Below are 27,732 nucleotides of genomic sequence, written 5' to 3' on the forward strand. Positions count from 1 at the left end.
TGTGTCCAAAGTATCAATATTTTGTGTGAGCACCATTTTTTTTTAAATCTAGAACTGTCTTAATCCTCCTGGGCATGGAATACCAGAGCTGCACGGGTTGTTGCTCTGATCCTCTTCCACTCCTACATGATAACATCACGGAGTTGCTGGATATTAGACACATGGCGCTTCTCCACCTTCCACCTGAAGATGCCCCACAGATGCTCAATACAGTTAAGTTTCGAAGACATATTTGGCCACTCCTTCACCTTCAGCTTTCTCAGCAAGGCAGCTGTCACCGTGGTGGTGTGTTTTGGGTCGTTATTATTTTGAAAAACTGCCTTTCAACCCACTTTCTGAATGAAGGGAGAATGTGCTTCAGAATGTCACAGTACATGTTGGAATCCAGTTTTCCTTAATGAACCACAGCTCTCCAGTACCAGCAGCATTAATGCAGCCCCAGACAGTGATGCTACCACCACCAAGCAAGACTCAATTTTCTTGGTACTACTCACCAGTAAGTCACCACACATGCTGGACACCATCTGAGCCAGACAGGTTTTTCTCAGTTTCATCAGACCACAAATCATTAGTTCATGCTCTTGGACAGGTTGTCTTCAGCAAACCATTTGCAGGTTTTCTTGTGAGCCAGCTTTAGAAAAGGCTTCTTTCTGGGACGATGGGTATGCAAACCGGCTTGTTGCAGGGTGAGGCATATGGTCTGAGCACTGACAAGCGGACGTTCTGCTTCTTCAACCTCTAAAGCAATGCTGGCAGCGCTTATGCATCTGTTTTTTGAAGCCAGCTTCTGCACCTAACCCACAGCAAAAGGATTCAACTTCTTTGATAGAACCTTGCAGGGTCTTTGTCGAGTGGAAAGCGTCTTAGAAAACATCTGCATGACCCTGGCCACTGTACTGTAACTCAGTTTCAGGATGTTACCAATCTTCTAATAGCCTAGGACATCTTTGTGGAGAGCAACAATTATAATTCTCAAATCCTCAGAGAGTCTTTGCCATGAGGTGCCATGTTTAACATCCAGTGGTCATTTTTTGAGAGAATTGTACTTAAAGCATAATTAACAAAGCATTATTAACAAATATGAACTGCTCTAATACAAAATATACAAATTTGTATGGTCCTATCAAGCAGACAAAAACATGATGAACAGGACATGTGGCACGACCTGCATACACGACCGGCAGCTAACTTTTGTTGCCAGCTGTTCTGACAATAATGGCTGTATGTTGGATTACTTTAAGAGGACAGTAAATCTGTACTGCTTTCAGGGCTACAACTAATGGTTATTTTGATAATCGATTAATCGGAAGATCAACACAGCTAACTTGCAGGTCAAAGTCTTCTTTGTTGCGTTTAATATAAAATGCTCCCATGCCTTGGATGACATAAGGTGCACACTTTTTCCTGCTGACGATTGACTTTCAGCCATTTTGCAAGTGGTTATGTTACCCTCACACTAACCCATAACTTGAGAAGCCCAACTAATCAATAACAGCATTTGTTGACAACAAATTTCATAATCAATTACTATGGATTTTATCAATTAGTTGTTGCGGCCCTAACTTCTATACAAGCTGCACACTGCCTACTCTAAAATATTTCCAAGTTTCATTTCTATAGTATTATCCCTTGAATATATTATATATATATATATATATATATATATATATATATATATATATATATAAAATGGTTGCTGAAACGTGAGGAGGGGAACTCACTTTTGTGAGATACTGTAGGTGAAAAAAAAAAAAAAAGATGCTTTTTTTTTACTTCTTACAATCAGAAACACACCCCAACACAATAATTTATCCCTTAAAGACACAGGAAAAAAAAAATCGTTAGTTTTACCCCTTCGTTACACAATCCACCGGTATGCAGTTAGGTCTGAGACATCTGAAAATCCTGTGTCGCCATGGCAATGTGATATTTTTATCCAAAAAAAAAAACGGCCTGTCTGATATCGGTATGAGTTTCTCTCTCTCCATACTCGACTCGACTGAAGTGGTACCAAGCAAAATGAAAAGAAAGAAAAAAATAAAAAAGAAATGAGAAAAATAAAAATAAAAATTATAAATAAAAAGTTGGGATATAAGTAGGTTCTGTCTATTTGTTGCCATCAGTGGAATTTATGGTGATAGATATGTGTGTATTGAGCTAAAGATAAAATCTTTCCTGAACATGTTTAATATTCAGTACCTAATAATAATAATTTCCTGATGACCAAACAAACAAATAAATGAAATTAGAAATAAATTAAATAAAAAGAAATAAATGAAATCAATATCCAAGTAGTCACACTGCGTCACCAATGTGCGAATATTAAGACCGATCCTTATAAAACTGGCCGAAGAAACAAGGGCTGAATACAATCCAGTTTGGTAAAGACTCGTCCAGCTCTAGATCACAATCTCAAACCTCCCTGTTTTTTACCCAGATTTATACTGGCATCAGTGTAAATCTATAGGATGCTAACAGGAAACACACCGCCCCACCTTCTCCAGCTCTCTGTCTGGAATTCTCTCCCTCAGGCACAGGATATCCACCCCAAATTCTGGAACCAATAGAATCCGAATCAATCCTGATTTTACACACAACAAAGACATCCAGAGGAGACGCGTGGGCTCATGATACAGCCCGTGTCCTTCACTGAGTTCTTCTACAGCTCCAAGACATGAAACACTACAGAGAGGAAGAGAGAATGAAAAATAGAAAGAAGAGAAAACCATGACATCTGTGGGCGACGCAAAAGATCCAGATGTGGATCCGAACATTCTTTTTTCTTGGGGTTGACAACAAACTGCTGGAAAAAAGAAAAATAGGGGTAAAAAATAATTACACTGGTGGATTCAATTGGTTATTTAAAAACAGTTACGTCATGATGTACATTAACGTTCTGCCTTCCTGCCACTTTAGCATGAAAGACATTATGATGCATGTTATCAGAAACGCAATGCTCAGAAATTGCAAACAGAAACCATCTGAGTAAGCACATGAATGAGTCTGAACAGATCCCTTGTGTGTTCTACTCATCTGTACAGTTCTTAATCAGGTGACAGCACAGCGATTGTGCTGGAGTCCAAAAGCATCTGAGTGAAGCGTTCTCGAGCCATTGCACAGTTTGACTCGAAAAGCGATTTGACTTGGAAACGACTCATGGAGAAAGTGAATCGGACCTGATGTGCGTTTTGATTTGCAACATATTTTTGCAAATCATATAAAACTAGGTCACAGCACCAGTGGTGGATAGTAAAGTAAATGTTATTCTTTACTGTACTTAAGTCGTTTTTTTCACGTATATGTACTTTACTCAAGTATTTCTGTTTGGGAAGATTTTTTCTTTAACTTCACTACATTTCAAAATCAGATGTATTATTTTTTACTCAACTACATTCTACATTTTAAATACAGTCGCAAACTTAAGTGGTCAATCATGCAGCAATCCACCATTTAGGGTAGAGCGCGTGCTCCGTATTAAACTTGTTTTGATTGCCGCTTGGCAGTGGCAGATTTAGACATAGGCGACAAGGGCAGCCGACCAGGCCCTACAACCACGAACTTACGAAGACATAGACAAGATTTCCTTCAGCTTTCATAACATTATAATTTATAGTATGTAGTTTATCACAATGTGTGTAGGAACAAAACAATTACACCCTAACTAGATTAGTTGGATTGTAGTTAAACAGCACTTATTGATTTGGTGACCTTTAATTGAGATGATGTTAGAAAGGTTTTCTGTGATTGTGCTGAAAAGGTCCTGAACCAAGTTCAAAAAGGGGAATCTCCAGTGCAGCTTAAATGCTAATTTTAATAAAAATAGCAATAGCTCCAACTAGTAAAACCTGTTGTGACAGAATAGTGTATTTAATTGTGCAATAAATGCATTTTAGGGTGATGTTTATACATGAAATGGAGCTCAGAAATGTATCCAAATTTGTGAACTGCTCTGAGAATATGTTTTTACTCATCCAGTGATGGTAGCTGGAGCAGAGACTAGCTTTTAAAGCTGAAACTAATCAATGGGGGAGACGTTGGGTCATGGGGTGGTTCAGCCAGAGTGTCATTCAAACTAGAACCGCCATTGCTGCTTTGTGGTATCTACTTAGAACATCTACTGAACGTACAGTTCCACATCAAGCAGAACATTTAGAGAGTAATAAATGATGGAAGACACTTCTGACTCTAACTTGCCACAGCACCCGTGGCCTTATTTGCACGATTTATTTTTTTAAGTTGTTGAAAAGAAGGTTTTGGGCTCATGATAATTAATTTGATATCAATCGGTGTTTGACTCATTCATATATTTCTATGCTTAAGAGTACCATTAGAGTCTTTTCACATAAACTGAGTTGATTAAGCGAAGAGTATAGTGATAAAAATGATGATCGGAACATTACAGCCATAATAAATCATAGTTCTAGGATACTTAAGTACATTTGAAGGTAAATACTTTTGTACTTTTACTCAAGTGAACGTTTAAAAGGAGCACTTTTACTTCTACTGGAGTCATATTTAACCGAGTGTATCTCTACTTTAACTCAAGTACATTCTTTGTGTACTTCGTCCACCACTGCACAGCACAGAGCTGTAGTGTTGCAGAAACATGTTTTGAGAAGGGCAAAATATTTATTTAAACAATTTAACCCTTTAACCATCTAATTATATAATAATCTAGTCATCTAACGTTAGGCTCTGTGTTTGAGATTTACACACACACACACACACACACACACACACACACACACACACAATGTCCAGAAACTAATCCAATCACAATAACAGTACTGTACAGTTCGATAAATCACACACACATAAAAAGATTCAAAACATTAAATTCTGAGGGAATGCATCATTCAAATGAACCCCCTAAACTCTGTGTGTGTGTGTGTGTGTGTGTGTGTGTGTGTGTGCACACAAGAGGCCTGCACTGTTTCGCAGTTTTACAGCTGGGTATAAAAGAGGACACCCCGCCTGGAGGCAAACAGATGGTAGGATTTGGAGAAACCAAGCTCCTGTCATCCACCACCACCAAGTCACTCACACACACACACACACACACACACACACACACATACAATTAAAACCAGACTGGGACTGTAGGAAATAAGCATTAATGCCCGAGTCCTGTATGAAGAAAAAGGAAATTCTCTTCTTCTCTTCTATTCTAGAGGGTGAAATGCTGCGCATGCGCTTTACAGCTGAACTCCTAGTCGTGCACGAGTAACATTAACGAGTTCACTTTCAGCACCAGAGTCCAAATAATAATAATAATAATAATAATAATAATAATAATAATAATAATGCCCACTCCGTTTTAATCTCGTTGCTGACTTTTCGAGCTGTAATACACTTTTATTTGTAACTATCTAAGCTTTAAGTCCATAAATAATTGAGGGGAACGAACCCTAAAACAAAGTGACACCTGAATGGTGACCGTTTCTTTTTATTACAACAGAAATCAGGAGCTAGCGTAGCTAACTAGCATGTCAGATTTTAAAGCGCTGCGTGTTTAATGTGTAATAATTCGTATAGTCCCTTCACAAATCCTGCTCCTACAAGAGGCATCCTGTTAACGAAATAAAAATAATAATAACCTATTAACTGTTGTTGTGTGAGAGTGTAAAATCGCCGCTAGCTGCAGAACTTTAGCAGGTTAGCATTCCCACAATGAAGCAAGCTGACGTTGTTCTCCGCCGTACTGTTGCTGAGGGTCTCTGCTGCACAACACACACATGGACATTCACACGACATTTTTTTAACAGAGAAACATACCTGGGAATCTGCCTCTGGGGAACGGGTTTTATTTGAGTAGTTTTCCTTTTTCCGATAGACTCCAGCTCCTGACTTTATCCAGTTGTTCCTGCTGCAGGAATTTTTTCCTCACTGAGACGCTTCTAGTGGAAGTTAGAGACGGGCGGGGCTTTGATCCGCGGCAGTATGAGAAGTGGTAGTGCAGGTAGTCCCCCAGTTACAAAGGAGACGCGTTCTGATTTACCATCGTAACTTGAAAATATCGTAAATCGAGAATTAGCCCACCCTACGCACAAGTCTTAAAGAATGATCAGTATGGGAATGACTAGTATACTGTAACGTGTTACCTATTGAACAAAGTACAGTACATAATTAAGCAATTTGCACCACCGTAATGTATAAACGTTATAGCATATGTATGTACAGTATGTGGCAACGTGCACGAGCACCGGTTTGCTAGTGGAAAGTGGAGTCGGTGGACGCGCTCTGTTTCAGTGTCCAGCAACACATTAAAAAGGAGAGAGACAATAGTTAGAACCGGGCTTTGAAACACCAAAAACACAATAGAAAACATTTGCTTTAACACCCAGACAACTGAATTTAGACACTATCTGTCACCTCGTCCTGTAACCGTGTACGTTTAATCATTACACATTTACTAACAAACATTAGGACACAGATTCAATATATGGTGTCTGTTTTTTGTTTTTCTACAAAAATCAATCTCCCTTTTTACCGCTTTATCTTCACATATCCTGCTCCTACAAAAGGTGTCGTGCTTCTGGCTAAACTCTAAAATGTGATATAAAACAGAATTCCCCAACTTTTTTTGCACCATTAATCACACGTAAAATGTTTTTCCACAACTGATCCACAAACGGGAAAATTGTATATATATATATATATATATATATATATATATATATATATATATATATATATATACAACCCCTGGCAAAAAGTATGGAATCACCCCTCTCAGAAGATGTTTAATTGTGTAGAAAAAAAAACAAGCACATATATGCCACAAAACAATTTTCACTCAACAATCCAAACTTCTGGCTGTATAAAAAACAAAGAAAGATAACTATAGTCAATTACAACTGTTTTTACAGACCAAACAGAGGAAAAAAAATTTGGAATCACACAAATCTGAGGAAAATTATATGGAATCACCATGCACTTTGCAGTTCTAAAACAAACACCTGTATCTGATTACAACTGCTAATTAGTCTGCAGTTAAAAAAGAGTGCTTGCACACATTAGTGATGTGTTGAACCAAGATGATTGACATAACTCATGGCGCCAACACGAGAGATGTCAGTTGAAACAAAGGAGAGGATTATCAAACTTCTCAAAGAAGGTAAATCTTCACAGAATGTTGCAAAAGATGTTGGTTGTTCCCAGTCAGCTGTGTCTAAAATCTGGATCAAGTACAAATCAAATGGAAAGGTTGTAAAATGAATGCGTACTGGTAGACCAAGAAAGACATCAAAGCGCCAAGACAGAAAACTTAAGGCAATATGCCTTAAAAACAGAAAATGCACAACAAAACAAATGATTTGTACAAATGAGGGTACAAATTCTTTTTTCTTTCTTTGGTGTCCAACTTCTCACACCGCTCCTCATATGCCTTTTCCCTAGCTTATGCCACATCTCTCTTCACCTGTTGCCACATCTACTTTTCTTATCTCTCTGTCATCCCAATTCTGTTTCTCCTTATGCTTTCCTGCACTTCCTTATTCTACCACCATGTCTTCCTTTCTCTTTCCAGATGTCACAAAGTACCTTCCTAGTTGTCTCCTTTATAACTTGTGCAGTAGTTGTCCAATCATCCAGAATCTCTTCATCACCACCGAGCCACTGTTTGACCACTTTTACTCCCTATATACCCACTCTACTGGTAAAGTCATATCCTCACATGGGTTTTCTTACCACTGCTATGCAGATGACACTCAACTCATCTTTTCTTTCCCTCCATCAGATACCACAGCTTCCGCTCGGATCTCGGCATGCTTGACAGACATATCTTCATGGACGAGTGCTCATCAACTAAAACTCAACCCCAGCAAAACAGAACTGCTGGTCATCCCAGGTGATTCATCTCCAGGTCAAGAATAACTCTTAATGACTCTCTGCTCACCAATTCAGCCACTGCTCGTAACCTTGGGGTAACTATGGACAATAAACTGTCTTTCTTCTCAAATGTTGCTAATGTGGCTCGTTCCTGTCGATTTCTTTTCTACAACATCCGAAGGATTCGACCATTTCTGTCCACACAGGCTGCCCAGGTGCTTGTTCAATTCATTTTCGAGACTGGACTACTGCAACTCTCTGCTGGCAGGTTTTCCCCTGAACGCAGCTGTTCAACTTCTGTTCAATCTGCCCAAGTTCTCCCACTCCACCCCACTGCTGCGCTTCCTTCACTGTCCATTAGCTGCACGTATTAGATTCAAAACACTGATGCTTGCCTACAAGGCCAAAAATGGACCCGCACCATCTTACCTCAGAGACCTCATCACATCTCGCACTGGACCACGCTGTCTGAGATCCTCCAGCACTGCTGGTACCACCTTCTCTCAGAATGAGAGGTAAGTATACTTCAAGGCTCTTCTCTGTTCTGGCCCCGAGGTGGTGGGATAAACTTCCCCTAGATGTCTGTACAGCGGAGTCCCTGGCTATCTTCAAGCAATGGTTGAAGACCTACCTCTTCCTGAAACACTTAAATTAGCACTTTCCAAGTTTGCTTTGTAGAATTCAGGAGTTAATTTTATATTAAATTTGTAATCTTGCATAGCAGTGTAGATTTATTCATTGCTAGAGACTCAAAGCACTTTTGTATGTTGCTCTGGATAAGGGTGTCTGCTAAATGCCACAAATGTATATGACCACTTCCCTGAACCTCACACTACAGTCTTCCTCCTTCAGGTTTCACCATCTTATTCTTTTTTTTTTTTTTTTAAGTCCTCACTCTCCTTCTCATCTTCTTCACCTCCAAAACCATCCTACAGACCACCATCCAATGCTGTCCAGCTACTCTGTCCCCTGCCAACACCTTACAGTCTCCGATCTCTTTTAGGTTGCATCTCCTGCATAAAATATAGTCCACCTGTGTGCACCTTCCTCCACTCTTATGTCACCCTATGATCAACCTTCTTCTTTAAAATATGTATTTACCACTGCCGTTTCCATCGTTTTAGCAAAATCTACCATCTACCCTTCCACATTCTTCTTTTTAAGGTCATCACCTTCTCATTACCTCTGTACCCTTCACCAAAATGGCCATTTCATCTAACTCACTCCAGAATTTTTCCTTCTCCCCCATCTTCACATTCATAACCCATAACTTTCTTCACCTCCACTACACACTTACCTTTCCTTCAGAATCATTCCTACACCATTCTGCTTTCCTTACACACCATGTTAGAACAGTTTAAACCCACCTCCAATGTTCCTGGCCTTACTCCCCTTTCACTCGGTCTCCTGAACACACATGTCTACCTTTCTCTACACCATCATATCAGCTAACTCTTTCCCCCTTAGTCATAGTACCAACATTTGAAGTTTCAACCCTAAACTCTACTGTACCACACTTCTCATTTTCCTGCTGTCTCTGTAGATGTCTTTCTCCTCCTTTGGCTAACAGTAACCCAATTTTCACCAGCACCCTGTTGGTTAACAATATCTGTGGCAATCTTTGGTAACCCGGCCTCGACCGATTCGGTCTTGTGCAACCCTAACTGTTGAGTTTTTCACAACCACATAATCTTATACGTAGTGTAACAGCAAAAGAGGGACCAACACAATATTATGCAGGTGGTCATAATGTTATTCCTGATATGTGTATTTAGACACTCTGATCCCTCAAAACCCTTTTCAACATTTTATAAGTAAATGAAACTTCTGGAAGATGGCAAATTAAGAGAGCCAACCAACACCTCATTCAATCTCATACATTTTGTAGCAAGGATTATTAGAAGCCAAGATTATTATTGCATAGATAGATACATATTAAATATTTATTATTAAATTTGATTGTCATGTAATTTCAAGAAAAAATAAGCATGAAAAGACAAATGTGAGACAATGACTGCTGTGAAGATTCAGTATATAAAAAAAGTTCTTATTAAGGTCACAAATAACAGCTGAGACTTGTGTCCAAGTAATCTGAGGGTGCAGTGTCTGCTGTGTCCATAATCAATAAAAATGTTATTTGACGGAAACAAAAAAGACTTAAAAACACAGATATAAAAGAATTGTGCCATGCGAAGTCCATTTGGATGATCAGAATAATATTTTACTATGTCAATAAAGATTTATAAGAGTGTGTCAGTTGTGACCAGTAACAAAGAACAGACACAGGTGATCACAGTTTTTAGGTTTATTTTTTTTTATTATGTTTACATCTTTTATATAAATGTGAAAATATTTACAGTAAAATATTTACATTTATATATACATATTCAAAGATTTATTAACATTTTAAATTCATGTTGAGGATTCCAATTGTCAGGTTATCTATCTCGTCTGTAATGTCAGTACTCTCCTCCTTCAAATATGCAATGGTCTCCTTAGCCTTCTGATGATTTTCTTTTAAATTTATCAGGGAGACCTGAGAGTACAACAATTACTAGATTAATTCTACACACATGCACACACACAAACTGACTGATCAATTAGAAAAATAACTTTAAATGTATTGCGAGAAATTGAGAGAAAATTTGAGATTTTTTTTCCCCCACAATTTAAAAAAACACACACACACAAAAATAGTTCATGTTGCTAAACACACACACATGGTTAAATAAAGGTTTAACCTCGAGTGTTGAATTTTCAAGTGTGAAAATTGTTTTGATTTTGGTTGCATAAAACTCATCATCCAACATGAACATGAAAATTCATAAGTAACTAAAGTAGCTGCATAATGTAACAGTTTTCCCGCTTACGTTCGCTAGATTGTCGCACTCCTTGTTACTTTCAAAGCTCAGGATCCCCATTTCCAGGGTTTCAATTTGGTCTTGGAGGGCAGATTTCTCATCGTCCAGGCATGTGATGCTCTCCACAGCATTTCGGTGTTTCCCCTCTGCTTCTGCCAGGGAAATCTGAAACACAACAATTAAAGCTTATTAATGACACTTTTATAAACTGACTAATCACTCATGAAAATCTTTTCACATGTTTTATGGAGGGAAAAGAGAAAATGTCACCAAAATGTCAGAAAACTATTTTGCACACACACATGTAATAGCAGTCAAAGTTTCATAAGCAGGAAAGCTTACCGTCAGTATGTCATTTTGATCCTGAAGAAAGCTGTAAGATAACACCTCTTGCTTATGTTCCTAAATCGCACACGAAGCAGAAAAGGGTCAAATTTGACTCTGAAAAAATGGTAAAAGTCCTACAGTGATCGTGGCTCAGAAGGAAGAAAACCTACCATTAGTAACTCTTCACAGTGCTGTAAATTCTCTTCTATATCTTTGTTCGTGGCCTGGAGGATATTGTAAGTCTCCATCATTTGCTCATGTTCCTTTAAACACACACATTGTTGGAAAAGGTTTAAACTCAAGTGTTAAAAGTCTTTATGTGCAAACATAACTTATTGTGGTCTATATTTATACACATTCATACACTTTTATAAATTGACTGATCATTCATGAGAATCACTTTAAATGTATTGAGGGGGAAAAAAATGCCCCACAGTTTCAAAAAAGAAACACACATACACACAAACACACACACACAATAGTTCACAATAGCAGACATACTTTTATTAGAAGAAATGTTTACCTTCAGTAGCTCCTCCCTGTGTGCCACAGACTCCTCCATCTCTTTGCACTTGATCTTTAGGAGGTTGTGAGTCTCCAGCTCTCGCTCACGTTCCTAAACACACACATGGTTAAAAAAAGTTTAAACTCGAGTGTTAAATGTCCATGTATGCAATTGGGTTTTCATTTGCAAATTGTTTGGATTTTGGTCGCATTAAATCATCATCCAACATGAACATCAAAATTCATCATAAGTGACTAAAGTAGCTGCATAATGTAAGAGTTTTCCTGCTTACATTTTGTAGATTGTCGCACTCCTTGTTACTTTCAATGAGCAGGTTCCCTGTTTCCTGCACTGTCTTTTCCAGGGTTTCTTTCTTGTCTTGGAGGGCAGATTTCTCAACCTCCAGCTGTGTGATGCTCTCCACAGCATTCTGGTGTTTCTCCTCTGCGTCTGCCAGGGAGACCTGAAAGTACAATTAAAGCTTATTAACTTTATTTAATTCTACACACATTCAGATACTTTTATAAACTGACTGATTATTCATTCAGGGATTCTAACACGTTTTTTACCACTTCATCATTGAGAGCATCCTGACTAACTCTATCACTGTATGGTAAGGAGGCGCCACTGTATTTGAAGAGAAAACCCTGCAAAGTGTGGTGAAACCCGCCGAACACACACACACACACACACACACGTTATTTATTTATATTTATATATATATATATATATATATATATATATATATATATATATATATATATATATATATATATATATACACACACACATGCATCTCTATAAATTAGAATATCATTAAAAAGTTGATTTATTTGGTCATTTAATACAAATAGTGAAACCCGTATATTATATAAATTCACACACAGACTGATTTATTTCAAGTGTTTATTTCTTTTAAATTAACAATTACCAAAAACCCAAAATCTAAATTAAAAAATGTATACTTCATAATACAAATTAAAAAAAAAAACACATTTCTGGAAAGTATGTTCATTTACTGTATATGTACTTAAATACATGGTAGGGGCTCCTTTTGCATTAATTACTGCCTCAATTCGGCGTGTCATGGAGGTGATCAGCCTGTGGCACTGCTGAGGTTGTATGGAAGCCCAGGTTTCTTTGACAGTTTCCTTCAGCTTATTTGCATTATTTGGTCTCTTGTTTCTCATTTTCCGCTTGACAATACCCCATCGATTCTCTATGGAGTTTAGGTCTGGTGAGTTTGCTGGCCAGTCAAGTACACCAACACCATAATCAGTTAACCAACCTTTTGTTGCTTTTGGCAGTGTGGGCAGGTGTCAAATCCTGCTGGAAAATTAAATCAGCATCTCCATAAAGCTGGTCAGCAGAGAAAAGTATGAAGTGCTCTAAAACCTCCTGGTAGACACAGTGGACCACTACCAGCAGATGACATTACTCCCCAAACCACCACTGACTGTGCAAACTTTACACTGGACCTCAAGCAACTTGGACTCTGTGCCTTTCCTCTCTTCTTCCAGACTCTGGGACCTTGATTTCCAAATAAAATGCAAATTTTTCTTACCTTTCGTCTGAAAATATGACTTTGGCCCAATGAGCAACAGTCCAGTCCTTTTTGTCCTTTGCACAGGTAAGACACCTTTGACGTTGTCTTTGGTTCAGGAGTGGCTTGACACAAGGAATGTTTCAGTTGTAGCCCATGGATACGTCTGTGCTTGGTGGCTCTTGAAGCACTGACTCCAGCTGCAGTCCACTTTTTAAGAATCTTCCACAAACTATTAAATCTGCTTTAATTCACTTTTTTCTACCACATTATTTCCTTTCATTCAACTTTCCATTAATGTGCTTGGATACAGTACTTTGTGAACAGCAGCTTTTTTTAATGACCTTTTGTGTCTTACCCTCCATGTTCAGGATGTCAAAGATAATTTTCTGGACAACTGTCAAGTCAGCAGTCTTCCCACACGATTGTGTGCCACCATTCAAAGGCTCAGGAAACTTTTGCAGGTGTTTGGATTTAATAAGCTGATTAGAGTGTGACACCACAAGTCTCCAATATTGAACTTTTTCACAATATTCTAATTTTGGGTTTTCATTAGCTGTCAGACATAATTATCAAAATTAAAAGAAATAAACACCTGAAATACATCAATCTGTGTGTGATGAATCTATATAATATACAAGTTTCACGTTTTTTATTGAATTACTAAATAAATAAACTTTTTAATGATATTCTAATTTATTGAGATGCACCTGTATATATACATTTTTCCTTTCTTTCTTTCTTTCTTTCTTTCTTTCTTTCTTTCTTTCTACATACACCTTACCTACATCCTGCCTGTACTTGTTAATCAGTTGTCGCAGTTTATCACGTGTGAAAATTGTTTTGATTTTGGTTGCATAAAACTCATCATCCAACATGAACATGAAAATTCATAAGTAACTAAAGTAGCTGCATAATGTAAGAGTTTTCTTGCATACGTTCGTTAGATTGTCGCACTCCTTGTTACTTTCAAAGCACAGGTTCCCCATTTCCTGCACTGTCTTTTCCAGGGTTTCTATCTTGCCTTGGAGGGCAGATTTCTCAACCTCCAGCTGTGTGATGCTCTCCACAGCATTCTGGTGTTTCTCCTCTGCTTCTGCCAGGGAGACCTGAAACACAACAATTAAAGCTTATTAGCGTTATTTACTTCTACACACATTCAGACACTTTTATAAACTGACTAATCACTCATGAAAATCTTTTCAAATGTTTTAGGGAGGGAAAAGAGAAATTGTCACCAAAATGTCAGAAAACTATTTTGCACACACACACACACACACACACACACACACACACACACACACACACACACACACACACACAAATCCCTTGGAAATAGCAGTCAAAGTTTCATTAACAGGAAAGCTTACTGTCAGTATGTCATTTTGATCCTGAAGAAAGCTGTAAGATAACCCCTCTTGCTTATGTTCCTAAATCACACACGAAGCAGAAAAGGGTCAAATTTGACTCTGCAAATGGTAAAAGTCCTACAGTGATCGTGGCTCAGAAGGAAGAAAACCTACCATTAGTAACTCTTTACAGTGCTGTAAATTCTCTTCTATATCTTTGTTCGTGGCCTGGAGGATGTTGTGAGTCTCCATCATTTGCTCATGTTCCTTTAAACACACACATTGTTGGAAAGAGGTTTAAACTCAAGTGTTAAAAGTCTTTATGTGCAAACGTTTAAACTTATTGTGGTCTATATTTATACACATTCATACACTTTTATAAATTGACTGATCATTCATGAGATTCACTTTAAATTTATAGAGGAGGAAAAATGTTCCCATAATTTTAGAAAACAAACACACGTACACACACACACACACACACACACACACACAATAGTTTACAATAGCAGACATACTTTTATTAGAAGAAAAGTTTACCTTCAGTAGCTCCTCCTTGTGTGCCAGAGACTCCTCCATCTCTTTGCACTTGATCTTTAGGAGGTTGTGAGTCTCCAGCTCTCGCTCACGTTCCTAAACACACACATGGTTAAAAAAAAGTTTAAACTCGAGTGTTAAATGTCCATGTATTCAATTGGGTTTTCATTTGCAAATTGTTTGGATTTTGGTCGCATTAAATCATCATCCAACATGAACATCAAAATTCATCATAAGTGACTAATGTAGCTGCATAATGTAAGAGTTTTCCTGCTTACATTTTGTAGATTGTCGCACTCCTTGTTTCTTTCGATGAGCAGGTTCCCCATTTCCTGCACTGTCTTTTGCAAGGTTTCTATCTTGTCTTGGAGAGCAGATTTCTCAACCTCCAGCTGTGTGATGCTCTCCACAGCATTCTGGTGTTTCTTCTCTGCTTCTGCCAGGGAGACCTGAAACACAACACTTAAAGATTATTAACTTTATTTAATTCTACACACATTCAGATACTTTTATAAACTGACTAATCATTCATTCAGGGATTCTAACACGTTTTTACCACTGCACAATTGAGAGCATCCTGACTAACTCTATCACTGTATGGTATGGAGGCTACACTGTATGTGAAGAGAAAACCCTGCAAAGTGTGGTGAAAACCGCCGAACACACACACACACACACACACACACACACACACACACACACACACACACACACACACATATATATATATATATATACACACACATACATTTGCTCATGTTCCCTTAAACACACACATTGTTGGAAATAGGTTTAAACTCAAGTGTTAAAAGTCTGCATGTGCAAACATTTAAACTTATTGTGGTCTATATTTATACACATTCATACACTTTTAAAAATTGACTGATCATTCACGAGAATCACTTTAAATGTATTGAGGAGTAAAAATGTCCCCATAGTTTTAGAAAACAAACACACGTACACACAAACACACACAATAGTTTACAATAGCAGACATACTTTTATTAGAAGAAATGTTTACCTTCAGTAGCTCCTCCTTGTGTGCCAGAGACTTCTCCATCTCTTTGCACTTGATCTTTAGGAGGTTGTGAGTCTCCAGCTCTCGCTCATGTTCCTAAACACACACATGGTTAAAAAGTTTAAACTCAGTGTTAAATGTCCACGTATGCAATTGGGTTTTTATTTGCAAATTGTTTGGATTTTGGGTGCATTAAATCATCATCCAACATGAACATCAAAATTCATCATAAGTGACTAAAGTAGCTGCATAATGTAAGAGTTTTCCTGCTTACATTTTGTAGATTGTCGCACTCCTTGTTACTTTCGATGAGCAGGTTCCCCATTTCCTGCACTGTCTTTTCCAGGGTTTCTATCTGGTCTTGGAGCAGATTTCTCAACCTCCAGTTGTGTGATGCTCTCCACAGCATTCTGGTGTTTCTTCTCTGCTTCTGCCAGGGAGACCTAAAACACAACAATTAAAGATTATTAACTTTATGTAATTCTACACACATTCAGACACTTTTATAAACTGACTAATCATTCATTCAGGGATTCTAACACGTTTTTACCACTGCACAATTGAGAGCATCCTGACTAACTCTATCACTGTATGGTATGGAGGCTACACTGTATGTGAAGAAAACCCTGCAAAGTGTGGTGAAAACCGAACACACACACACACACACACACACACACACACACACACACACACACACACATATATATATATATATATACACACACATACATTTGCTCATGTTCCTTAAACACACATTGTTGGAAATAGGTTTAAACTCAAGTGTTAAAAGTCTGCATGTGCAAACATTTAAACTTATTGTGGTCTATATTTATACACATTCATACACTTTTAAAAATTGACTGATCATTCACGAGAATCACTTTAAATGTATTGAGGAGTAAAATGTCCCCATAGTTTTAGAAAACAAACACACGTACACACAACACACACAATAGTTTACAATAGCAGACATACTTTTATTAGAAGAAATGTTTACCTTCAGTAGCTCCTCCTTGTGTGCCAGAGACTTCTCCATCTCTTTGCACTTGATCTTTAGGAGGTTGTGAGTCTCCAGCTCTCGCTCATGTTCCTAAACACACACATGGTTAAAAAAAGTTTAAACTCGAGTGTTAAATGTCCACGTATGCAATTGGGTTTTTATTTGCAAATTGTTTGGATTTTGGGTGCATTAAATCATCATCCAACATGAACATCAAAATTCATCATAAGTGACTAATGTAGCTGCATAATGTAAGAGTTTTCCTGCTTACATTTTGTAGATTGTCGCACTCCTTGTTACTTTCGATGAGCAGGTTCCCCATTTCCTGCACTGTCTTTTCCAGGGTTTCTATCTGGTCTTGGAGAGCAGATTTCTCAACCTCCAGTTGTGTGATGCTCTCCACAGCATTCTGGTGTTTCTTCTCTGCTTCTGCCAGGGAGACCTAAAACACAACAATTAAAGATTATTAACTTTATGTAATTCTACACACATTCAGACACTTTTTTAAACTGACTAATTATTCATTCAGGGATTCTAACACGTTTTTACCACTGCACAATTGAGAGCATCCTGACTAACTCTATCACTGTATGGTATGGAGGCTACACTGTATGTGAAGAGAAAACCCTGCAAAGTGTGGTGAAAACTGCCGAACACACACACACACACACACACACACACACATATACAGTATATATATATATATATATATATATATATATATATATATATATATATATATATATATATATATATATTTGCTCATGTTCCCTTAAACACACACATTGTTGGAAATAGGTTTAAACTCAAGTGTTAAAAGTCTGCATGTGCAAACGTTTAAACTTATTGTGGTCTATATTTATACACATTCATACACTTTTATAAATTGACTGATCATTCACGAGAATCACTTTAAATGTATTGAGGAGTAAAAATGTCCCCATAGTTTTAGAAAACAAACACACGTACACACAAACACACACAGAATAGTTTACAATAGCAGACATACTTTTATTAGAAGAAATGTTTACCTTCAGTAGCTCCTCCTTGTGTGCCAGAGACTTCTCCATCTCTTTGCACTTGATCTTTAGGAGGTTGTGAGTCTCCAGCTCTCGCTCATGTTCCTAAACACACACATGGTTAAAAAAAGTTTAAACTCGAGTGTTAAATGTCCACGTATGCAATTGGGTTTTCATTTGCAAATTGTTTGGATTTTGGGCGCATTAAATCATCATCCAACATGAACATCAAAATTCATCATAAGTGACTAATGTAGCTGCATAATGTAAGAGTTTTCCTGCTTACATTTTGTAGATTGTCGCACTCCTTGTTACTTTCGATAAGCAGGTTCCCCATTTCCTGCACTGTCTTTTGCAAGGTTTCTATCTTGTCTTGGAGAGCAGATTTCTCAACCTCCAGCTGTGTGATGCTCTCCACAGCATTCTGGTGTTTCTTCTCTGCTTCTGCCAGGGAGACCTGAAACACAACAATTAAAGATTATTAACTTTATTTAATTCTACACACATTCAGATACTTTTATATGCACAATTGAGAGCATCCTGACTAACTCTATCACAGTATGGTATGGAGGCTACACTGTATGTGAAGAGAAAACCCTGCAAAGCGTGGTGAAAACTGCCGAACACACACACACACACACACACACACACACACACACATATACAGTATATATATATATATATATATATATATATATATATATATATATATATATATATATATATACATTTGCTCATGTTCCCTTAAACACACACATTGTTGGAAATAGGTTTAAACTCAAGTGTTAAAAGTCTGCATGTGCAAACGTTTAAACTTATTGTGGTCTATATTTATACACATTCATACACTTTTATAAATTGACTGATAATTCAAGAGAATTACTTTAAATGTATTGAGGAGGAAAAATTTCCCCACAGTTTTAGAAAACAAACACACATACACACAAACACACACACAATAGTTCACAATAGCAGACATACTTTTATCAGAAGAAAATTTTACCTTCAGTAGCTCCTCCTTCTGGGCCAGAGACTCCTCCATCTCTTTGCACTTGATCTTAAGGAGGTTGTGAGTCTCCAGCTCTTGCTCACATTCCTAAACACACACACATGGTTAAAAAAATGTTTAACTCTAATGTTAAATGTCCACGTATGCAATAGAGTTTTTATTTGCAAATTGTTTGGATTTTGGTCGCATTAAATCATCATCCAACATGAACATCAAAATTCATCATAAGTGACTAATGTAGCTGCATAATGTAAGAGTTTTCCTGCTTACATTTTGTAGATTGTCGCACTCCTTGTTACTTTCGATGAGCAGGTTCCCCATTTCCTGCACTGTCTTTTGCAAGGTTTCTATCTGGTCTTGGAGAGCAGATTTCTCAACCTCCAGCTGTGTGATGCTCTCCACAGCATTCTGGTGTTTCTTCTCTGCTTCTGCCAGGGAGACCTGAGACACAACAATTAAAGATTATTAACTTTATGTAATTCTACACACGTTTTTACCACTGCACAATTGAGAGCATCCTGACTAACTCTATCACTGTATGGTATGGAGGCTACACTGTATGTGAAGAGAAAACCCTGCAAAGTGTGGTGAAAACTGCCGAACACACACACACATATATATACAGTATATATATATATATATATATATATATATATATATATATATATATATATACAGTGGAACCCGGTTATGTCGATGTCCTAGGGGGTCGCCAAAAAGCATCGAGGTAACCGATGATTGAGATAAACGAAAATCAAAATGGCGGCAATATATTAACGTGCTTGAAATTTCTTTATGTACATGATGTGCGTTAATAAATGAGAATGTGCATGCATGTGTTTTTAAAGGGGTTTTTTACACAACAGCGTTGCCGCAATTTGTTTGATGAAGGCATGCTATAAAAATACATACAGTACATGTTTATCTGTCAGGATTTCACCTGCCACGCCCCCTTCGGCCCCCTTCAGGTGCCCTTCAGGTGCTTTCTCTGCCGCTTTCTCTGAAGCTCCCGGCTTCAATCGCGCACATATGGTGCTTGTTTAGCATCATCACCAGCTCCTATTTAAACTTCCACACTCTCACTGTCCGTTATTGTGGGTATATGTTGGTTCACGGCGGTCGTTGTTATCGCTCATGCGTATCCCGGTACATGCCTTTCCACCGGCACTCTCTCAACGGCTGCTCTTTTCTTCCCAAAGCGCATCGCGGATTCCCCCCCGATCCTGCCGGTGTTCATTCTATGCTTTTGCTGGTCATCCCACGTTCTCCCGTGTGCTGTTCAGCGCCGCGCTTCTTCTTTCACCTCCCGTTCATCGCATAACATTTACCAACAAAAGGCATATATGCACTAACTAACAGCAGAGATTCACCAGTATACAATACAACACCTGTAGCAGGTGTAAGCCTTGATTTTTCCGCCACTTCCGCGAGTTCTTCTTCGGCTGCACCGAGATAACCGACGTTAAATGGCAAATTTTTCCCCCCTTGTGCTCGAGATATTAGGGTTCGGCGACATAATAAAAGTCGACATAAGTTTACATAAGTTTAAAAAAGTTTAAACTCGAGTGTTAAATGTCCACGTATGCAATTGGGTTTTCATTTGCAAATTGTTTGGATTTTGGTCGCATTAAATCATCATCCAACATCAACATCAAAATTCATCATAAATTACTAAAGTAGCTGCATAATGTAGGAGTTTTCCTGCTTACATTTGTTAGATTGTCACACTCCTTGTTACTTTCAATGAGCAGGTTCCCCATTTCCTGCACTGTCTTTTGCAGGGTTACTATCTTGTCTTGGAGGGCAGATTTCTCAACCTCCATCTGTGTGATGCTCTCCACAGCATTCTGGTGTTTCTCCTCTGCTTCTGCCAGGGAAATCTGAAAGTACAACAATTAAAGCTTATTAACTTTATTTAATTCTACACACATTCAGACAATTTTATAAACTGACTGATTATTCATTCAGGAATTTTTACCACTACATCATTGAGAGCATCCTGACTAACTCTATCACTGTATGGTATGGAGGCTACACTGTATGTGAAGAGAAAACCCTGCAAAAGGTGGTGAAAACTTTAGGTTACTTACGTAACCGGTTCTCTGATAACAGGAGTGAGGTATCTTATTATGGGAATCGCTTTGGGCGTGACCAATCCTGGAACATCAATCACACCACGTCTGTCGGCTGACAGACCAATCACGACAGTGATGCGGGAGTCCCGCCTCCCTATATACGCCGCTGCTGGCGGTCCATGCCTCATTCTCACATATCTCTTCTCCGTGCACTGCAAGGAGTGAATTGTGGTGAGATACCTCACTCCTGTTATCAGAGAAACGGGGTTAGGTAAGTAACCTAAAGTTCTCTTTCAAACATTTGTTCGGTATCTTACTATGGGATATAGACAACTCCCGTATTGCAAATATGCTGCCCGAAGCAGGTGTCAACCATCTCAGTGATATGATAAAAAGAGATAATCCCTCTCACCGAAGAGAGCGGAAACGTGAGAGGAATGACAAACATCTGATCCACGATGATTCATAATCCGTTGTCATTCCCTGTCATACACAGTATACATGCCCAAATATACAGTGAGAAAAATAAGTATTTGAACACCCTGCTATTTTGCAAATTCTCCCACTTAGAAATCATGGAGGGAAATTCTGAAATTGTCATCGTAGGTACATGTCCACTTTGAGAGACATAATCTAAAAAAAACAAAATCCAGAAATCACAATATATGATTTTTTAACTATTTATTTGTATGATACAGCTGCAAATAAGTATTTGAACACCTGTCTATCAGCTAGAATTCTGACCCTCAAAGACCTGTTAGTCTGCCTTAAAAATGTCCACCTCCACTACATTATCCTAAATTAGATGCACCTGTTTGAGGTCGTTAGCTGCATAAAGACACCTGTCCACCCCATACAATCAGTAAGAATCCAACTACTAACATGGCCAAGACCAAAGAGCTGTCCAAAGACACTAGAGAAAAAATTGTACACCTCCACAAAACTGAAAAGGGCTACGGGGAAATTGCCAAGCAGCTTGGTGAAAAAAGGTCAACTGTTGGAGCAATCATTAGAAAATGGAAGAAGCTAAACATGACTGTCAATCTCCCTCGGACTGGGGCTCCATGCAAGATCTCACCTTGTGGGGTCTCAATGATCCTAAGGAAGGTGAGAAATCAGCCCTGAACTACACTGGAGGAGCTGGTCAATGCCCTGAAAAGAGCTGGGACCACCGTTTCCAAGGTTACTGTTGGTAATACACTAAGACGTCATGGTTTAAAATCATGCATGGCACGGAAGGTTCCCCTGCTTAAAACCAGCACATGTCCAGGCACGTCTTAAGTTTGCCAATGACCATTTGGATGATCCAGAGAATTCATGGGAGAAAGTCATGTGGTCAGATGAGACCAAAATAGAACTTTTGGGTCATAATTCCACTAAAAGAAGAATGATGAGTACCATCCCAAGAACACCATCCCTACTGTGAAGCATGGGGGTGGTAGCATCACGCTCTGGGGTTGTTTTTCTGCACATGGAACAGGGCGACTGCACTGTATTAAGGAGAGGATGACCGGGGCCATGTATGGCGAGATTTTGGGGAACAACCTCCTTCCCTCAGTTAGAGCATTGAAGATGGGTCGAGGCTGGGTCTTCCAACATGACAATGACCCGAAGCACACAGCCAGGATAACCAAGGAGAGGCTCTGTAAGAAGCATATCGAGGTTCTGGCGTGGCCTAGCCAGTCTCCAGACCTAAACCCAATAGAGAATCTTTGGAGGGAGCTCAAACTCCGTGTTTCTCAGCGACAGGCCAGAAACCTGACTGATCTAGAGAAGATCTGTGTGGAGGAGTGGGCCAAAATCCCTCCTGCAATGTGTGCAAACCTGGTGAAAAACTACAGGAAACATTTGACCTCTGTAATTGCAAACAAAGGCTACTGTACCAAATATTACATTGACTTTCTCAGGTGTTCAAATACTTTTTTGCAGCTGTATCATACAAATAAATAGTTAAAAAATCATATATTGTGATTTCTGGATTTTATTTTTTTAGATTATGTCTCTCACAATGGACATGCACCTACGATGACAATTTCAGACCCCTCCATGATTTCTAAGTGGGAGAACTTGCAAAATAGCATGGTGTTCAAATACTTATTTTCCCCACAGTACATATACACATATATATGCAAATACATCTATATGTATATTTGCCACACAAATGTCCTGAATCGAAACGCCCTTAAAAAGCGCCCACGAAGTGGCCAAGCCTCGGGTACTATGAGCCCTCAGTCCTTCTGGAGGGTTAAGACCCACGCAATTATAACTCATTATAGTAGCCTCCACGAGCCAATGGGACAGGTGCTGCCAGGAAACAGGATTTTCTTTACGGGAATCAGCCCATGAAACAAACATCTGATTACTCCGTCTCAACCCTTCCGTCCTGTCAACATAGTGACGTGACGCATGGACAGGACACAGACAGTGAAGCCACTGCTCCTCCGCTGAGGAAAAAGGAGGCTGATGAAAAGCCATTAAATCCACCTGCCTACAGGAGTTATGAACTGACAAAGCATGAAGTTCACTAACCCGCTTTGTGGTAGAAAGAGCCAACAACAAAGCAACCTTCAGCGAAAGGAGCTTTAAGCCAATACTCTCTATCGGCTCAAAAGGAGGCTGAGAGAGCGCGCTCAGGACCACTGACAGATCCCACAGCGGAATCAGCGGCTTCAAAAACGTGTTCAGGCGCCGCGCCCCCTTCATAAACCTGCACACGAGCGGGTGATGACCGATAGTATTACTGTCAATCCCTACGTGGCATGCAGAAACAGCAGCGAGATAGACCTTAACGGTTGAAAACGCTCTGCCCTTATCCAAAAGTTCTTGCAAAAAGCACAACACATCTGCCACAGAACAGAAATTTGTCTCTGAGCACACCATAGTTCAAACACACTTCATTTTCTATCATATGCAGAGCGCGTCGAAGCAGCTCTCACATTCTGAATCATCTCAATCACCTTCGGAGGCAAACCAGTGACACTGAGATTCATCCTCTCACGGGCCAGGCCCAGAGAACTACTCTGTCCGGTGCCGGGTAAAAAATCTTACCACGCACTTGCAAGAGGAGATCCCTGCGCAACGGGAGAGGCCAGGGTCGATCGAGCAGGAGTTGGAAGATCTCCGTCAGCCTCAATTTCCCTGGCCAGTTTGGATCGATTAGTATTACAGGGTGACTGCCTTCTTTTACTCTTTTTAGAGTCGGCACGATCAAACTTAGTGGAGGAAATGCGTAAAGCAGAACGTTTGGCCTTGGGTAGGCTAACGCATCCACACCCATAGGTGCACCGTTTCTCGCCAGAGAAAAGAACAGAGAGCAATGAGCCACTGCAGCCCCGAAAAGGACTTTCGGCTCTATCGGAGCATCCCGTCAACCCCAACCACAGGGCTCTTTCACCCACCACAGCGAGGCCCATGCTGCGGCCGCAGCTCTGGACCGCTCCTCTAGAAGAACGTAGGTTGAGATCCGCAATGACGCAGATTTCTTCCCACAAGGCTGAATCTGGTGACCCAGCATCAATCTGCCTCCCCATCTCCTCCATGAGCTCTGCCTGGTTTGCTGTGAGCAGTGAGGTGGCATTCAAAGCTCTAACCGCCAAGGCCGAGGAGCGGTAAATCTTTTGGAAAAGGGAAGCGGACAGCCTTTCTGTACATCCTGGCAGAGAAGGGGAGGAGGAGGATAGAGCAGCTCGTCGATTTGGGTGGAGGTGGCTAGGCAGCGACAGCTCCACGGGTGGGGGGTTGTACATCCCCAAAGCCTCCATATCCAGTCTAGAGAAACCCTTAACGGGCACTCTATGCGAGAAGGGTTTGTCCCAAAAATGACACATTTCCGTGACACACGCTGGTAAAGCAGGAATCAGCTGCTTAACTGGGGAAGTGCACGATGGCAGCCTCTTCCCGTCATATAATTCCCTCTCAGCGTCATGATGCACCTGCTGAGATGGCCATTCGATGGAGAGTTTTTTGGCTGCTCTCCTACACACCTCCACGAGGTCCAGCTCACCTGGCATGGGGGAAGGGCCCGTAGCACTTTCAGGCCTGGAGAGAAGATCAGGAGGGAGGATAGCATCCTCCTCGTCATCCTCCAAATCCTCCTCCAAAAAATGAGCGACCTCATCATCTTCCTCTTCCTCACTCTTGTTATCCAGTAAAGAGTTCGATTTGAAGAGTGAAGGAAGGACAGGAGAAACCTCGTCCATCAACTTTCCCCAGCTGCACTGTGCTTGTGAAGCAGCCTCGTCCCTCTCTGCGGGCAGCGGAGAGAGACATGGGTCCCCTTTATTTGCGGCCCTTTATCACCGGAAAAAAAGGAAAACGAGATCACCACAACGTGCTTCTCGAACGATATTTTACTACTCGCTTAACGCGAGGTGAAAAGAAAAAAAAGAAAATTAATAAAAAGAAACAGCAGAAGGGAATATTCGCATTGACAGTGAATATTCTCCTCAAGAAGCAGCCACGCTCCGAGACGTACCTTAACAGCCTGTCTGTGAACAGTTAAGTAACCACCCCTAGAGGAACTGCTGAGGATAGCTTCCTAGAAGGATCTTTATGGGGAAGAGAACGAGAATGAGGCAGGGACCTCCAGCAGCGGTGTATATAGGGAGGCGGGACTCCCGTATCACTGTCGTGATTGGTCTGTCAGCCGACAGACGTGGTGTGATTGATGCTTCCAGGATTGGTCACGCCCGAGGTGATTCCCATAGTGAGATACCGAACGAATGCTTGAAAGAGAACCACCGAACACACACACACATACACACACATACACACACACATACACACACACACATATATATATATATATATATATATATATATATATATATATATATATATAACCGTGAGCATATATATACATACAGTGGAACCTGGTTATATCGCCGGCCTAGGGGATGCCAAAAAGCGTCGAGATAACCGATGATCGAGATAAACAAAAACCAATATGTTAACGTGCTTGAAATTTCTTTATGTACATGATGTGCATTATTAAATGAGAATGTGCATGCATGTGTTTTTGGAGGTTTTTTCACAACATCGTTGCCGCGATTTGATTGATTTGTCATGCGGATCGAGAAAACCTGTAATGCGGATAAGGAGGTGGAAGCCGAAGTAAACGCAAACAAAGTTTATTTAGAATACTCAGGAGATAATACACCAATACTTGTAGCGAAGCAGTAATATCCAGTGGTGCGCTCCGGGAGCGTGGTCTACGAAGTTCTGTGAAAGCAGAGACAGTGCGTGTAGAGAATCCACAGATCCGCGCTATGGAAAGCGCAGCGCTGGGCAGCAACGGATAAACGTGGTGCAGACAGCATGAACATGAAAAACAACAGGATTGGGGTAATCAGGGGTGCCGTTGAGAGAATGCGGAGTCCGAGAAGAAGGGTACGTATACGTATACGCGATTACACAGACCGACATGAACTAACACATACGATCATGCACAAACAATAACGGATCATGAGTGTGTGGAGATGAGGGGCTTAAATAGGATGGGATAAGTGAGTAAATGAGAGTCAGGTGTGTGTGATCAGCATGACTGCGACGAACTCGCCCACACGGGAGAAGAAGCAGGGTGCTTCGGGGAATACCCCCGCCGAAGGGGGATTCCTGACATAACCGACGTTAAGTGACAAATTTGCCCCCCTTGTGCTCGAGATATTAGGGTTCGGCGACATAAAATAAATCGACATAACAGATTAAAAAATGCTAAGACAAATCGAGAATTTGGTGGTTCCACTTCAAAAATGTCGACTTAATAGGGTTGGCGAGTTAACCGAGGTGGAGATACGTGGGTTCGACTGTATGTATATATATATATATATATATATATATATATATATATATATATATATATATAGATACAGTCGAACCCATATATCTCGATATATATACATACACAGAGGTGGTGCATCTCTATAAATTAAAATATCATAAAAAAAAAAGTTTATTTATTTTGGTAATTTAATACAAATAGTGAAACCCCTATATTATATAGATTCATCACACACAGACTGATATATTTCAAGTGTTTATTTCTTTTAAATTTCATGATTTTGGCTCACAATTAACAAAAACCCAAAATCTAAATAAAAAAAATGTATACATCATAATACCAATAAAAAAACATTTCTGGAAAGTATGTTCATTTACTGTATATGTAGTTAAATACATGGTATTCCCAGGTTTCTTTGACAGTGGCCTTCAGCTTTTTTGCATTATTTGGTCTCTTGTTTCTCATTTTCCGCTTGACAATACCCCATTGATTCTCTATGGAGTTTAGGTCTGGTGAGTTTGCTGGCCGGTCTAATGCACCAACACCATGGTCAGTTAACTAACCTTTGGTGCTTTTGGCAGTGTGGGCAGGTGCCAAATCCTGCTGGAAAATGAAATCAGCAAAAAAGTATGAAGTGCTCTAAAACTTCCTGGTAGACACAGTGGACCACTACCAGCAGATGACATGACTCCCCAAACCACCACTGACTGTGCAAACCAGAGGTGGGAAGTAACGGAGTACAAATACTTCGTTACTGTACTTAAGTAGATTTTTCTGGTATCAGTACTTTACTCCACTATTTATTTTTCAGACAACTTTTTACTTTTACTCATTACATTTTTACACAAATATCTGTACTTTTTACTTCTTACATTTTTAA

At 39.6% G+C, this 27,732-nt stretch overlaps 2 protein-coding genes across 3 annotated transcripts in view; both read right to left on the bottom strand.

Moving 5' to 3' along the window:
- Positions 1 to 6,011, bottom strand: part of ccdc102a (coiled-coil domain containing 102A) — a 42,903-nt gene extending 36,892 nt beyond the window's left edge. Inside the window, exons 1-2 of one of the 2 annotated variants that reach the window (XM_046858063.1) lie at positions 5,776 to 6,011; positions 2,496 to 2,682 (exon numbers count right to left, since the gene is read on the bottom strand). The gene's annotated coding sequence lies outside the window, so the exon portion shown is untranslated. The remainder of the gene's footprint in view (positions 1 to 2,495; positions 2,683 to 5,775) is intronic. The other variant, XM_046858062.1, reaches the window with a different exon arrangement.
- LOC124391209 (protein MLP1-like) overlaps positions 5,635 to 27,732 on the bottom strand; it is a 28,487-nt gene continuing 6,389 nt past the window's right edge. Inside the window, exons 6-26 of the mRNA XM_046857628.1 lie at positions 20,708 to 20,878; positions 19,269 to 19,439; positions 18,993 to 19,085; positions 18,276 to 18,446; positions 18,002 to 18,094; positions 17,242 to 17,412; positions 16,968 to 17,060; positions 16,303 to 16,413; positions 15,974 to 16,066; positions 15,231 to 15,401; positions 14,956 to 15,048; positions 14,590 to 14,682; positions 14,437 to 14,496; positions 14,005 to 14,175; positions 11,816 to 11,986; positions 11,542 to 11,634; positions 11,189 to 11,281; positions 11,034 to 11,093; positions 10,701 to 10,856; positions 10,297 to 10,366; positions 5,635 to 5,720 (exon numbers count right to left, since the gene is read on the bottom strand). Of these exons, the coding sequence (XP_046713584.1) occupies positions 5,635 to 5,720; positions 10,297 to 10,366; positions 10,701 to 10,856; positions 11,034 to 11,093; positions 11,189 to 11,281; positions 11,542 to 11,634; positions 11,816 to 11,986; positions 14,005 to 14,175; positions 14,437 to 14,496; positions 14,590 to 14,682; positions 14,956 to 15,048; positions 15,231 to 15,401; positions 15,974 to 16,066; positions 16,303 to 16,413; positions 16,968 to 17,060; positions 17,242 to 17,412; positions 18,002 to 18,094; positions 18,276 to 18,446; positions 18,993 to 19,085; positions 19,269 to 19,439; positions 20,708 to 20,878 (2,484 nt within the window). The remainder of the gene's footprint in view (positions 5,721 to 10,296; positions 10,367 to 10,700; positions 10,857 to 11,033; positions 11,094 to 11,188; positions 11,282 to 11,541; positions 11,635 to 11,815; positions 11,987 to 14,004; positions 14,176 to 14,436; positions 14,497 to 14,589; positions 14,683 to 14,955; positions 15,049 to 15,230; positions 15,402 to 15,973; positions 16,067 to 16,302; positions 16,414 to 16,967; positions 17,061 to 17,241; positions 17,413 to 18,001; positions 18,095 to 18,275; positions 18,447 to 18,992; positions 19,086 to 19,268; positions 19,440 to 20,707; positions 20,879 to 27,732) is intronic.

The sequence above is a fragment of the Silurus meridionalis genome, chromosome 9, assembly GCF_014805685.1.
Source record: "Silurus meridionalis isolate SWU-2019-XX chromosome 9, ASM1480568v1, whole genome shotgun sequence".
Lineage (NCBI taxonomy): Eukaryota > Metazoa > Chordata > Actinopteri > Siluriformes > Siluridae > Silurus > Silurus meridionalis.